At 36.9% G+C, this 14,393-nt stretch overlaps 4 protein-coding genes across 6 annotated transcripts in view; all 4 read right to left on the minus strand.

The window, feature by feature from the left end:
- glis1a (GLIS family zinc finger 1a) overlaps window positions 1-2,852 on the minus strand; it is a 23,569-nt gene extending 20,717 nt beyond the window's left edge. The window contains exon 1 of the mRNA XM_079451647.1: window positions 2,264-2,852. The gene's annotated coding sequence lies outside the window, so the exon portion shown is untranslated. The remainder of the gene's footprint in view (window positions 1-2,263) is intronic.
- On the minus strand, window positions 2,824-9,112 carry ndc1 (NDC1 transmembrane nucleoporin). 3 transcript variants are annotated; one of them, XM_079451643.1, is made up of 18 exons: window positions 8,931-9,112; window positions 8,543-8,663; window positions 8,324-8,425; window positions 8,023-8,197; window positions 7,566-7,695; window positions 7,288-7,396; window positions 7,150-7,201; window positions 6,916-7,048; window positions 6,724-6,816; window positions 6,525-6,606; window positions 6,129-6,293; window positions 5,753-6,013; window positions 5,117-5,229; window positions 4,866-4,916; window positions 4,359-4,422; window positions 4,170-4,270; window positions 3,746-3,906; window positions 2,824-3,580 (listed from the first exon to the last, which is right to left on the minus strand). In XM_079451643.1, the coding sequence occupies exons 1-18, from the start codon at window positions 8,967-8,969 to the stop codon at window positions 3,517-3,519; spliced, it is 2,016 nt and encodes a 671-aa protein (XP_079307769.1). In that variant the 5' UTR covers window positions 8,970-9,112; the 3' UTR covers window positions 2,824-3,516. The 3 variants fall into 3 exon arrangements, with proteins under 3 accessions (XP_079307769.1, XP_079307770.1, XP_079307771.1); XM_079451644.1 differs by having other exon boundaries at window positions 2,997-3,580; window positions 7,288-7,372; window positions 8,931-9,061; XM_079451645.1 differs by lacking the exon at window positions 7,288-7,396 and having other exon boundaries at window positions 2,997-3,580; window positions 7,150-7,187; window positions 8,931-9,046.
- Window positions 9,113-9,283: 171 nt separating this feature from the next.
- Window positions 9,284-14,377, minus strand: yipf1 (Yip1 domain family, member 1). The gene is made up of 9 exons (XM_079451793.1): window positions 13,918-14,377; window positions 13,787-13,836; window positions 13,593-13,714; window positions 13,438-13,518; window positions 13,081-13,168; window positions 12,888-13,004; window positions 12,497-12,663; window positions 12,190-12,372; window positions 9,284-11,817 (listed from the first exon to the last, which is right to left on the minus strand). The coding sequence occupies exons 2-9, from the start codon at window positions 13,818-13,820 to the stop codon at window positions 11,722-11,724; spliced, it is 888 nt and encodes a 295-aa protein (XP_079307919.1). The 5' UTR covers window positions 13,821-13,836; window positions 13,918-14,377; the 3' UTR covers window positions 9,284-11,721.
- LOC306891500 (uncharacterized protein) lies at window positions 9,527-10,273 on the minus strand (the record flags this gene model as incomplete). Its single annotated transcript, XM_079451794.1, has 1 exon — window positions 9,527-10,273. One exon carries the CDS (start codon window positions 10,271-10,273, stop codon window positions 9,527-9,529), a length of 747 nt encoding a protein of 248 aa, XP_079307920.1.
- Window positions 14,378-14,393: the final 16 nt, after the last annotated feature.

A 14,393-nucleotide genomic window follows, 5' to 3' on the forward strand; every position in this document is an offset into this window, starting at 1 on the left:
CCTGGCTTTTAAGTATACGTGAGGCAAGAATCACTGTGACATTCAATCCCCAGTCAACAGGAAGCAAGTCCTGCTTTACTGTCACTGTCAACACCATCATTATCACATTCAATTAACTTTAAGAGTGAAAACAAACCACAGCAATACACATAACATCAGTAGTACAATGCTTTTAAGCATAATGGATTCAACAGACACTGAAGCATTTGTTTACAGGAAGATTTTTAGAATATTAATCGGCTGATGAAATATTTAACTGCAGTGATTTATAGCCCCAAAACAATGCTGGCTTACAATATGCAAAGTGTAATGGAACACTGTGGCATCACTAACTTTATTATGTATTATCATCACAGGACACTAATGGACACTCGAACATGAAGAATTTAGCTTTTTTAGACATTAAAAACAGCACTATTGAAAAATGTAATGTAACAGTAATAGGTTGTGTTAGTGGTGTATTTGTTAAAGAAATATTATCTATGATAGCTTTGAATTCTCATCATCTTAGCTATCGCAAGGTCTATCATCAAGAATCTGTGATTAGCTGTTTATCAATATCAATATCAACCTCTGGTCAACCTCTTAGGTAAAAACTTTATTGTATTAAAATAAAATGAATGTTCAGCTCTTCAGACCAAACAATCAGAGGAGAAAAATAATATACTGAAATATGCTAATTTGGTATACCTCAAGTTCAAACACTGAGACACAAATGAATCTGTTCAGAATTTAACAATTTACACGGATAAGAAACATTTTTTAAAGAAAGGATGACCAGGGTCATCTGAGGTGTACCGTAATGGCCACTTCAAGCTAGGATAAGGTTGCAGGGAGTGCACTCTAAAAATGGTTTGTTAAAAACACAAAATGTCTTTCTTGTGTTAACTGGACACATCTGTGTGTTATTTCTGGAGCAACACAAATTTTGTTGGTTTCAAGTCAACTTTTGATGATACTTTTGAATATTCGATATCATATTCAGTATCATAAGTTAATTTTTCTAAGTAACAAAATGTTCTTATAGCTTAAAACAACCACGCAAGGCTATGGATTTCTGCAGATATCTGTTGTCAGTGTTATTGTCTGCAAACATTAAGCTCACCATTGATGCTCTGGCAACACGGTGCTTAAACTGAATAAACTTAGGAACTTAGATAAATAAACAATGTATTTCACCAAGCAAAACTGAAGCATAATATGCAGGGTCTGGTCTTCATGTTGAAACAAGAATTAATAAAAAAATATTGCATCAAGAAGATCTTTTTCCTTAATTGTATTTATATGTTTAAGATTTAAACAGATTATTATCATAAACCCATGATGACTTTAATCAGGCATTTATCTAAATAACATTTAGCTACTCGGATCCAAACAAGACACATATTATAATATTTACTCACTTTATTTGTAAACATCTGCTCCAAAGACTGATTATAAAATATGCTCAACAGCAAAAAAGAAAAAACACAAATTAATAAAACAATACACAAGGAAACAGGCTAAGGTGTTATTTTTCCAATTGAAACAAACTAAAGCTAATTTTGTTGGGGGAAAATGTGTCCAAAAACTAAACCATCTTGTCTGAACATCTCAACCGAACAAAATAGCCGATGGCCGCGCAGGAACATTGCTGTACTTTCTTCATTATAAGCACGTTTCTCTGAATTGCTTGTTAAACTCAGAACAATGATGAAGAACTAGACTAGATATGAAATATGCTCACAATAACCTTATCTTCTGTGCCAGATTCCCCACAAACCCTTTCAACAAATCGTTCTGTCTGCAATGTTTGTGTTTTAAATAATATCGCATTATGTTTCCTGAAATCTAACCCAGTCAAACTTAACTTTATAAATCAACTGGAAGATGACCAAGAGCAAAATCTCATGTGTCCTTCCTTAGCAAGAACATAAAATTAACTGGTGAACGATTTCCAAGACTTGCAACCGAGGCGCATATTCTATCACCACAAAGTTGGACGTGCATAGCTCAAAAAAAGGAAAATTGTCCTGTTCAGTTTTCATTTCTAAATGTATGTTTCATACAGCAAATGACTTAACATTTAACAAACTAACCATTTGACTACACACTTTATTCATCAGAGCAGGCTACAGAATGATGGAACGGTCATCATCACATAACCAACCAAAGTATAAAAACAGATTAAAGACATCATTTCACAATTCAACTTTATAGTTGTATTTTCTGTGTTATCTATATTCGATTGAGATAAACGTGATATGTCAGTAGGCCTACTCACCAAAGATTGAATAAAACTGCCAGTCTCTCTTCCTCCTCAGCTGCAGGACCAAAACTGCTGTCCATCCTTCTCACAGTGCAAGAGCCAAACCCATTTAACCAGACAAACCTCACAACAAACGAGAAAAGTTCCGCCTTCTCGCACTTTAAAATGCAAACCGGTCATCTAATGCATAAACCGGCTTCATAGCCGAGTAACACAATTGTCCTCATCACTTGAAGGATATTTACGTTGTGAACTTAAAGCTGCAGTAACTTTGACAAAGATACGTTAAAGTTTCCACACAACGAAAATAAACAAGGAATTTCAAGCAACAGAAACCACAAATTAACAATTGTTTGCGAGGTATTTGTAAACTACATGACGCTATAAAGATGGTTAATGCACCTTGACAACATGGTTAATTTCAGTAAACACTTACAGATCTATCGAATTACGAAGCTGTGTGACCTGACAAAAACGTACCGTTACATGTTTCACATTACGCATGATATAAATATGTAGCTGAGATTAAGCACCGAATATAATGTGTTATTGTGTAAAGTCACGTTAGAGATTTAACTCAATTTTGTATTCATGATATTACGTCAAATATGTATACGCACGTAGGCGTCAAACCGTTGCGCAACGCTGTCACGTACACTACATTCAGAATACAAACAGCGACATCTGTCGTATATTCATGGTACTGCTAACTTAACACTGTTAAGAACTACATTTACACAAAGATATTATAGAAAAGTTTATTTATTTTTATGAAGGCTTCCAAAAGCTGACATTTAAACAAATAATGCAAATACGGTCGTGGCAAACTGAATAATCTGAAGGAATTGCTGTGCCTGATTAATAACCTGAAATACAATTAGGGTGCTATTAAAAACAACTCAAATATGAACACAGAAACAACCCCAACTTCTTTTTAAGGGGCATAATAGTTTAAATATAGTCCAATGCAGAGTGACGATATTTTTTAACCATTTCCCCACCATAATATCAAACAGTCTTAAAGCCTCATAAAACAAATGACCATTCCATTGTACTAGCATAAGATGTAAAAATGAATATAACTGGGATTTCATCGTGCAGCACCAGACTGTAAAGCAAAATATTTGATAAGGCCTTGAGTGAAGTACAGTGCTAACCCTCCACATAAGTCGGATCTTTAAAAGATGCATCCAGTGATGTCTCGCTTTCTTCTACTGACCAGCACACACAAATCCAAGGTCATCTGTGATAAAGTTGAGGCTTGTGCACTATTCTTTAAATTCCAAAAACTGTTGAAGTCTTTTTCGATGTTCTGTTGATATTTTCACAGCACTAAAAAAGCAAATGCACAATAAGATTATGGGTAAACAAAAACATGACAGTACATATGGCAAAGAAAAATGATAAAAAGAGTGTCTATCCCGTGAATTTCTATTCAAGTTCAGAATTTTTATGTTTATTGTTCCGAAATGCATTACTCTTATTGTATTGACTTACTTCAGGTGCTCTCCAAAAGTGGTGGTTATCCTGTAGATAGCAGTTTTAAGTGCCGCTCGTAGAGCAAACCTTAGAGTTTTATAGGTGGAGTCACCCATACTGCAGGCAGTCTTTACAGGCTTACTGGAGGCATGCGGAAGTTTGAAGTGTTTATCAACAGCCTACAATTAGTATATTAATTGACATGTATCAGTACAGTTTGAAATAATTATGATTTGACAAGAGAATTTCCATTAGATTCCAGGTATCTTCCAAAATATTGCTAGGGAAGATTTATATGCGCATAGCAAAGATCTATTCTTAGTAAATTCAATTCAAGAAGAAATGTTTCTGACAAGACAAACAATGATTATAATGTGACTCTCAGGCAAAGAATCAATGACATTTCCAGGCTTTCCAGCAGAAACCTCTCTTAGTGCCTTACCTCTAGCAGGACTACCAAGAAACTGAGAATGCTGGGCAAAGTGGTCTGCACCACTCCAAACTGGTCCTCAGAAAAAGAGGCTGCCACCAGATGTGATAGTCCTTTAAACATAAACAAAACAAAGATTAATATATACACATGGACTCAATTATTCATGCATCTCCTTTACATTAATTATACTCCTCTAACCTTGAAGAGCCCAGATTTGAGCTTGACTATCAGCAAACAGAGCTTGGCTAGAGGCTTCAGGAAGCTGTTCAAAAGAAGAAAATTTCAATTTAATGTTTCAAAGCCCGGTTTAGGGTTTCAAACAACAGGTTTATACAGAACTAAGATACTGTAATTGATTTTAAATGGTTAGGAAAAAGTGACTACAATGGAAAAAATGAAAAGTTCACATACAGTTTCTCTAATAACTTCATAGCTAAAATAAAATGCAACATGAATAGATGGTGGATGATTGAATCACTTTGTATAAAGTGAAAATGAAGTCTGGATTTAATTTCTATTTAAAACTGTATGTAAACTGGTACACAAAACTGTAATCGAACACTACAAACCAATCAGATCCACCCAGACGGACAAAAACATGGATATCTACACATGCATTAATGATTTGCCTCATTGCTAATCTTCTATGGCAGCATGCAGATTTAAACAGATCATTCAAGTAATGCATGCTTACGGTGATCTTACCTTGTTAAATAAATACACTATCAGCACCCGCTTTGCCAAAAAGCTTTTAACCTGAGCACAACAATAGAGAATATCACAGGAACATGAGTTAACCGCTCTCTAGGCCATTGAAATGTGAACTGGTCTTTTTTCCTACAACAACGAACCGGACACTCTAAAGCTTGGCAGTTTGTGTTCCTATGGATACACACACTTGGAAACCAACCAAAAATAATGGATTCATTTACGGTTCTGCTAGGATTTGATGTTACCTGCTCTCTTCTGTTCTGGACCCACTGGGTCAGGAAGCTGGGCTTCTGATTGGCTGGAGGAGGACTAGGAAGAGTAGCAGGAGAGGGAGGAGGACTGCCATTGGTCTGTGACTCTGTCCAAAAAAGATTAGAAAGTGACATGAACGGGTCAAAACGTATTAATCTTTGCAGCGTAAACACTACCTTACGGCCTAGTCACTGTCTATTTTGCTGGTAATTTTAAAGGGATATTTCAAAGGGCAAAAATATTTTCCCATGTTTTTCTCACCCTCTTGGAACTTCAAATAGTTGACACCCATTCCCTACCATTTTATCGCTTGGATGTAAATGATATGTGGTATTAGAACTTCAACTGCATTTTTCTTCAAGAAGAAAGTCATATTCAGTCAGATACTGTAAGGGGGAGTTAAACATGGGGAAAGTTTGTTTTGCCTCTGAAATATCCCTTTAATAAATTCTGACAAAAAAAGTGCTTCTTTTCTTTGTTCTTTATTGAATCTTTTCTAATATTTACACTTATAACAATACTTGTAACAATACCAATGCATCAAAATTGATTTGGAATTAAATCTTTCATGGGGTCATTTAAATCATTTGATCCAGTCCAAAATGACAACATTCTTCTATCTGTCTTACCAGTGGAGGCACTCCACAGTTTGGGTCCTCTCCTCATGATATGAGGGCTCTGCACAGAGCCGAACCAGGGAGACTGGGGATCCTGTTGACCAGCCAGGCGACGAATAGCAGGTGAGGAGAAAGGGCTATCCAGATCTGGGGTGAAAGGAGCCGTCAGAGGGCCGTGCATCCCTCCCACTGACGACTTAAGAAAGACAGATCCAGGTGTCCTGAGTGGCATATTGGGTCGAGGTGTCTCAGGCATGTCCTCGGCTGATATGACTACAGACAGGGAAAACCAGCTAGATCAATCAGCAGTTCAGAGGTTACAAAGGCTAACTAAATTTATGCCCAGTATCAGATGTGCCCTTGCTGGATGCTATGTAGGTGCCTGTACCTGAGCTGCCTGAAGAGCCAGATTTGGTGTCACTGCTGACAGACTGAGACTTGATTCTGCCGTTAGAGGCAACGGCATCCTGATGAGCCACTAGTCTCTGTGTGAGCTCACTCAACAGAGACATACATTCCTTACTGATCGCATTCCAGTTATGTGGGTGACCGCCTACATATACAAGGTACATTATATTTACAGTGATGACAATGAATAAAGGTGTATTTTAGCAGTGGAGACAAAATATTCAATGAGGCAAGATTGACATCCCATTAGGTGAAATTTAGCTATAGTCATTTGATAATCAGAGGAGTGCCATGTTTCAACAAGCAAGAATAACATGTTTCGAGTTGGCTAATTGGACAGTGGCTTAATGCTATATATAAGCAAGTATGTTTGTACCTGGCTGACTCAGACTGAAAACTTCCTGCCTGCGTGAAGGAGAGTGTTGCGATAAGAGAGCCAAGTCCTGAAGAGCCAAAACCTGCAAAAAAACAAGCATGAGCAAATATTAAGACTAATTTTGACCTGGCACTGAAGCAAATGATCTGTAATAACAGCCGAATCTATTTTGCTGGGAAAAAACTAAATGGCAACAAACCTTCATGACTAAAGTGTTCTTCTCAGACAGAACTTTGGGCAGACACTGTTCTGCATCCTCAGTAAATAAAGACTGTACTGGGAAACTGTAGGCCTGGTAATACATAACCATTAATCAGGGTAATTGGCAACACAAATTCTATAGTAAGCTCACTGCTTTCTATCTCAGAATGAAAGAAATCCATTTAAAAACCTCAGTGACGTAGATCCTGAACAGAAGGACAGTGATGTACCAAGTCAGGTACAAGAAAGTGCCACTAATCGACAGGTGGTAGAGAAGGGAGAAATCTAACAGTCCAGTCAATGAATCCAAAGGTTGAAGAGAACTATGAGAGTTTAAAAAGGTACGTTAAATATACAGATTCATCAATATAATTGTTTTATGCAGACATTATAATATTTCACAGACTAAATTGATAAATCTGACCTGTCTATCTGCAGATTAAATGTGCTAGAGATCCAAGTCTTGGGAAGATACCCTAAAAATATGGACAGCATTCAAGATCATCATTTTGCAAGAAAGATTAGCGTCAACTGAATGTATGCGATAACTTCTGGAACTCACCAAAAAATAAATAAAGCACAGTGAAATTCCTGGCTGAATACAAGGCTTGAATAACACTGCACTTCACCACCATGGTAAGAGAGCCCTTAAACCGGAGGTAATTGTATTGCTTCAAAGTCAATGTGGGAGGGACAAGGGGGTTTTCATTAATGACTTATTCATGCAAGCATTAAACATTCAGTTCACATTCATTCTTAACTAATCGCAGCGTAATTCTTAACTGATACTTGACAGTATGACATGTTTAGGAAAACTAAAATGAATAGCGAAGTACTTACTTGTATGGGTTGAAAGGACACATAGTACATATTTTGAACCACTCCCAAAAAACTATGACTGTAACCGATGAAGGCCCCAGCCAGGATTAGAAAGAGATGATACTCATTCAAACAGGTTATGAGCTCACCGCTATAAAAGAAAACATAAAATAAAGAAGTGTTATTAATTATACATTGTTAGAAAGCATAGAACACATCGAATCTGTCAGTAAACACTATATGGCAGGTGAAGAGTGCTGAAGTAATTTGACCTACATGCGGGCAAGACTGACCCACAAGCAATTTTGGGATAAGATTACTGACAAGAGTTAATTAAAATGATTTAAGACAACCGCATATGTCATTTCCTTCGAGAATGTCCAAAATGCAAGTCATGTTATGTGATCTTTTGTTGAACAGTTAGTGTATGTGGGACAACAAAATCAGGCCATGTCATGAACAAATGTACATATCACACCTCTCACTTAGCTTGCAGGAACTTCCTATAGTGCTATAACGTCCACCAATGATTACAGAGGCACACCACATCATCAACATGCCCATGGTGCAGTACACCAAAGAATGGACACATTGCCGCGGGTGAAGGACTGTCCCCAGGAGAGCCACACGGGAACAAGGAATGGAAGGAACCACTAAAAGATACACAACAAGTTTTGTAATCAGTATACCACACAATAAAGCACAAACAGCATATCAGATTTTTGTTCCGTTTGTCCATAAATGACAAATCTATGTAGTTGTCTCTCCAGTTGACTTACAAGTGTAGAACTCCAGGTTGAAAAATCCGGTCGCCAGAACCACTCCACACAGGACAACGAGAGAAAAGATGGTGCTTGGGGCTGTCAGTAGACTTATGCATTCTGAAAGCCATGTTTCAGTTATTGAATAAAGAAATGACAGCTCTATAAATAGTATGGATTTGTCAACAACTGATGATAGCAGCCATTAAAGTTTGTTCTTGAGATCATTCATCTTACCTACAACCCACTGGATGGGATGAAACAGACAAAATCTACTTAGGAATAGAAAAAGCGCAGTTGTCAGAGGTAAAAGGATAACTGTCCACGCGATGCTCGCCACTGCCCTCCATATTACAACCTGTCCGAATAAGACGAGTTAGACCATACATATTTTAGACATGTGATTTTTAACGATGCAAAAACATTTATTATTTTACAACAATCTGATATAAAAATAGTAAAGTAATTAAAAAGTGCATTAATTTGCATACAAATTGTTCTCTGCATAACTGAAAACCACAATAATGATGTTCAGAAAGTCTTGAACTAACGTTACTAAACCGTTCGCCGACTCTTCACACACTTCCCCAAACCATCGTTGATAGTTTAATTAACAAGTGCTTACCTTTCTTATGAACCAACAATTCTGTTTAAGGGAAAACATGTTGTCATATTTGGTCAGTCATTCATTACTTTTGTAAAATCCATATCAACATGGAAAAAGTAAGCACAAGACCCGCGCCACAGATTCGAAGGACCTCGTAAGGACCATTGCGGGTGTGTCTACCTTATTGCCTGATTAAAATCACATTTACATTTCGTGAGCTGAACCAAGTTATTTGCTTTCTTTCTACTGTCCTATGTTAATAATTACAAACATATTGTTTGAATGATGAATGAATAGAACTTAATATAATCTAATACGTTACAATTAAACATCAAATTGATGACCTTCTTATTCAAGAGATGATAGAATGAACAATGAATGGATTATTTTAATGTTAAACACGAGTAACTCATTATACATAGCTTATGTACATTGCATCAAACATTTATTTATAAAAGTACAGTAATAATGTGAGTAGCTACACAAAATAAACAACTCTGAGAAATCCTTTAATGCTGCAATATGAATGTAAAATGATTGTACACCTAGATTATGCATAAAGAGACAAACGTGTATCGTCCAGGCAAACACTAAAATAATGAATTAAATAATTCTTAGTTGTGTATTCCTTTCGCCCCGTTCTGAATCAAAGCATTTTTCTCTCGATGGGTGACGTTTGTTAACGTGATGCTGCGTCTCTCCAAGTTGGTTCTGCTTTTATCCATGTCCCGACGCGTCTTGGTCTCAAATGCATTTGTGGGTAATATCTGTGTTGAATTTATAGACATGTCAGTCTGGACGCCTTTATGCACCACCGGCTTTTGCCCGGGTCTCTGGGGTATCGCGGGCAAGGACAGCTGTTCGCGTTGAGCCTTCTTGTCCTCCCATAACTTCAACAGACGTCGCTGATTATTTGTCATGTCTTTCAGGTTTTGTTGCAGTGAATGTACTTGGTCTTCCAGTAGTGTCTTTGAAGTCACCGTGTTGGCCAGTTCAGACGTCAGTTCATCAATAGTCAAACTTAACTTCCCAGCCTTTTCAACAAGCGAGCTGCATTCACGCTCTTTCTCGTGCAGATCATTTATTACGTCCTTGGTCGTTTTGCCGAAAAATTTCGGACTCGACTCTAACCCGATTTCAGCCCTCAGAGTCTTCGCGTGCTTACGAAGCTCCTTGTTGTCCAGAGTTAGTTGCTTCAGTTTCGGCTTGAGCGCTTCGGTCGATCTCATTCTCGACTCGTATTGTCTCAGTTTTTCCCTCATCGCGTTCTCGCGCTGCAAAGCATCGTCCCTTTCCCTTCGGCACTTTTCTAAAAGCTTCAGCGTTTCGTACTTGGATACCTTTTCCCCTTTCCCAGCCATGTTTTATTTGCTCATTCAAATGCAACGCTGAAAATGCGAATGCGTCCTTGATACAGGTTGGGATAAGGGCTCCTCAATCAAGTTTTCCATTTGTAGTCAAATCAGGCAACTCGTAAAATAATACTGCCAACAGATGCATAAGAGTCCCCAAATAAATTTGCTTTATTTGTAATCCACTGTGCAATGACAAACTGCGCCACAGTGACTTCTGAGACGGATCTGACATGTCTCCGCAAAGGTTATAGGTTTGGGAGTGAACATCAGTGTAACTCTAAGCTAAGGCTAGAATGACCATTAATTAGGACACACCACACACTGGCACAGTTTCAAGTGACACAAAATTTGTTAATTTGGAAAATGCAGCCGAGCCGTTTCATAAAGACAGTGCCAACTTGAATAACATTTTTCTTTCAATTTCATTTTAATGAATGTGATTAATAAAAGGTTTAAAGTGCACTGGTGATGGTAGACAGAGATATATGAAACGTTTGCACTGTATCAGATCCCGGCATCAAAGACAAGATAAAATCTATCTATGACAATAAACCTTTGTTGGTGCATCCTGAATGAAATTATACTCTCTACCAAAACCACGTGGTGTCACTATCAATGCCACCATTAATCACTGAGACAATGAGATCTGGAAAAAACCTTGTACGGTTAGCCTATGTTCAACATTTCGGTGTCGAAATTTGTTCCACAGTTTGTTGATTTCTGCGCTCTAACTGTGGCTGTCAGCTTCATTAAAACTTAAGTAGGTAATCAATCAATGTGTCTATTCTTAATTACGCTCATTTACATTATTATTCCGTCACTTCATCCTGATGCAGTTTCTTGTACTTTAAAACATGCCAAATACAAGTACACGTTTCAAAGTGTTAGAAATAGGAGATGGACCCTCTTGAAAACAATCTCAAGCTCAATTATCACATAAATATTTAAAACACCTCTATCTTTTACTTGGTGACAGTACAGTAACATGTGTCTTAACCTCAGTCGAACAAACTGCAAATCAGAAAAATGCTGCAAATGATTATATGCTCACAAACAAAACAATGTTCAAATTAGGGCTAAACCTTAACATCTTTAAACACATATTAGAAAATGTAGGGATATCCAAACAATTCACACGTTCATTATCAAGATACCTGATTCTGTCTAATAAGGCAACAGGAGAGGCTACAATTACAGAAGAATAACCATTGCAGGAGCAGAGATTATGTACAGGAAGTCTTGTCTTATGTTAACGTGGAAACACCATCACAGTTTCAATGTCTTATTTTCACATCAGTACAGCTAATAATAAAAAGATAGTTGTCTTATCTAGACCAGCGCCCGCATGTTCATTTTTGTGCTAAATTGCCTTATACTACACATAAACAGCACAAGTCCAAGTACATAGAGAGTGCTACACCAATAAATAATTTTTTTTCAATGGCCTCTATAGTTTAATTTGCTTTTGTGAATAACAAAGTGCTGGTCGCGCTGAACGAGCCTTTATGATCATCGGTTGATTCCGTCTCGTAGGTACTGAAAAAACATGCCTGTGTGAAAGAAAAGAAGGAGAGCACAAATCTTTCAGACAGCACTTTTTGTTCTTTAAACTCCGCTAACACGGCATTCTCTAATTGAATCAATGTAATTGATGGCACGTGATAGCCATAAGGATATGGTTCTGCTCACAGACTGGCAAGAATACCATGAACATAATCCTCTAATGGGAAAACACATCTGACACCAGCAAGTCTGATCCATTAACACCGCAATAAGCAGTGCACAAAATTGTGATGTTAAACATGTACAACATCAGATGCAAAAAAGTGTAACTTGATTTAGATGCTCAGGTTGAATTGTTAATGTCTGAATGCTAAATGATGAACACAGTAATTTATAACGCATAAAGTTTCTTAACGTACCTTGCAACCAACTGCAAGAAGGACGTGTAGAATCACAATGGTGGACATAACTGCAATGTTAATCCTTGGTTTATCATCTCTGGTGGCAGGCCAGAATGTCATTACCAGCACGGACCCTGAGAGACACAAAGCTACCACAATGGAGCACCACCTCAACCCTTCACTTGGTATTATCCACAGTATCTGTTTTCACAAACAGGTTAGTAAGATGTAACTTCAGTGTAATGACAAGAGAATTTCAATTCAATTTTATCGGTGCATATATTCATCATTATGCACAGAATAAGTATTGGTGAAAATTACTCACCACAGCAGGAATATAAATAGAGAGTGAGTATCCATACACACAGACTATCTGCAGGAACGAGTAGGACACAAGACTTGTGGTCTTTCTATTCCGCCAGGTAAGAAAACTCCACAAAGCTAATGGCACTAACCATGCATAGCTGTAGATTGCTGTAGCCGCCATGGTTACTTGGAAATGATGACATAAATGGTTCTTACATTTTTTAAATAACAATATTATTATATTTTAACTTGTGTTCACATAAAAAAATGTAATAACATCCCTCACTCTTTTATTTGCAATATAAATACAGATACAAATGTTTATATTATTATACAACGCTTATTTTATTTATAGCATTTGTATGAGCTTAAAAACTATGTTAAATGTATTAAGAAAAACATATGTTTACCTTTCCTGAAGTCTGGCACATATTTGTATTCTGGCTGACCCTGGTGCTTGAGAAAACTGGACATGTTTCCACTAATAGCGATGGCAAAAACAAGAGTTGCACAAATCCAGAAAGGTCCTACAACAAAAGAGATCAACGCATTTACCTTTTCAAAATCGCTATTCTTCATTTTCTCAAATAATGTCATACTCACCATACAGGTCCGGCTTACTCCGTAAATAGACCTCAACAAAGTTTTTTCCAGGCCATGGTAAAATCGAACCAACTATTCTGTTCTTTACCTATGCACAAATAAACCGAATTTAACAAATACATTTTTAAGTCTTGTCTTGCATGTAGTTATCATTATCACAATATTACACAACATTCACAGTTTATATGTGGGAATTGTGGTGGATTAAAAGAACATGAAAAAAACTCACAAATCTTAATGATCACATTACTGACACATCCGATACTGCACATCCGATATATATACATGTTTGCTTTAAATGTTTACATTAATTGTAGTGTGATTGGTGACTGGGGCAGTAAAGTTCAAGTGGTTTACCTGATGACTGTCCACATCAAATAACATTTGGTAGTACTCAAATGTCCAGAAAGGTGCACTTTTCCTTTGATCAGACAGAAACTGTATGAAAAAGCAAAACATGATTGGAGTTCACCTGCTATTTGGAAAAATGTATATCAATGTGATTAATTTACCTCAGTTTTGTCATCTTCGTTCAAAGGATCAGTTTCGTCCTCTAGAAAGTCAGTTTCAGCCCTTCGTTGTTTTCGAGAATGAATGGGATCATCAATCGTCACTGTTGTGTCATCATCAAATTCTGAAAAAAATCGAATATCTTATTTGAGATCAAATTATTTCAGATAATGGTTGATAAAGATCAGTAACTTGCCTTGAAACTCAAGGTGAAAATCACTGCGCGCCATCACAAATGTACGTGTTCTGTCAATAAAAGCATCATATACCCGTTAGCCAAGAAATACGACTTGTATTCAGTACGATTTATTAAAGCTGAGGATTTACCACTGTACACGGTGTCCTGGTCATGTGTACTGCATGTATGAGAGAAGTTGTTGACAGTCGGACGTATGCGGATATCATCAATCACCCAACACAAAACAACACTGCAGTTTGTTGACAATTGTTTTGTAAGTATAGAAAAGTATTAAATTACTTTACACGCATTTAACTACAGTCAAAAGACTAAAATATCGCCAGTTACAACATCGTTGTGGTCCACTCACTAACGGAAAGGATTTACAACTTTGTTTTAAATGTGCGAACTTAAAACGCGGAAATAAGCTTAAAAAAGTATATAATAAAAGTCTTAAATTACTCAAAAATATTTCTTAGGTGGTTAATGATTATATATATGTCTACGGTTTTGAAAACAGGTTAGCGATAGAGAAAACTGAATAAAATTGACTGTTACTATCTATCGAATAATTCTAACAATTGTGAAAAATTAAACCGTTTTGAATGTGATTTATGTCTTTATG

Source organism: Barbatula barbatula (genome assembly GCF_947034865.1).
Source record: "Barbatula barbatula genome assembly, chromosome: 3".
Classification (NCBI taxonomy): Eukaryota; Metazoa; Chordata; class Actinopteri; order Cypriniformes; family Nemacheilidae; genus Barbatula; species Barbatula barbatula.

Coding starts and splice junctions, on each gene's coding strand:
- ndc1 (XM_079451643.1), bottom strand. CDS start 8,969: ATGTTTTCCCTTAAACAGAATTGTTGGTTCATAAGAAAG. Junction 8,664..8,930: donor ATTGTTGGTTCATAAGAAAG/GTAAGCACTTGT, acceptor TTATTCGGACAG/GTTGTAATATGGAGGGCAGT. Junction 4,271..4,358: donor TCAAATCTGGGCTCTTCAAG/GTTAGAGGAGTA, acceptor TTATGTTTAAAG/GACTATCACATCTGGTGGCA.
- yipf1 (XM_079451793.1), bottom strand. CDS start 13,820: ATGGCGCGCAGTGATTTTCACCTTGAGTTTCAAG. Junction 13,519..13,592: donor ACGAAGATGACAAAACTGAG/GTAAATTAATCA, acceptor TTTTTCATACAG/TTTCTGTCTGATCAAAGGAA. Junction 12,373..12,496: donor CTATTTATATTCCTGCTGTG/GTGAGTAATTTT, acceptor TTGTGAAAACAG/ATACTGTGGATAATACCAAG.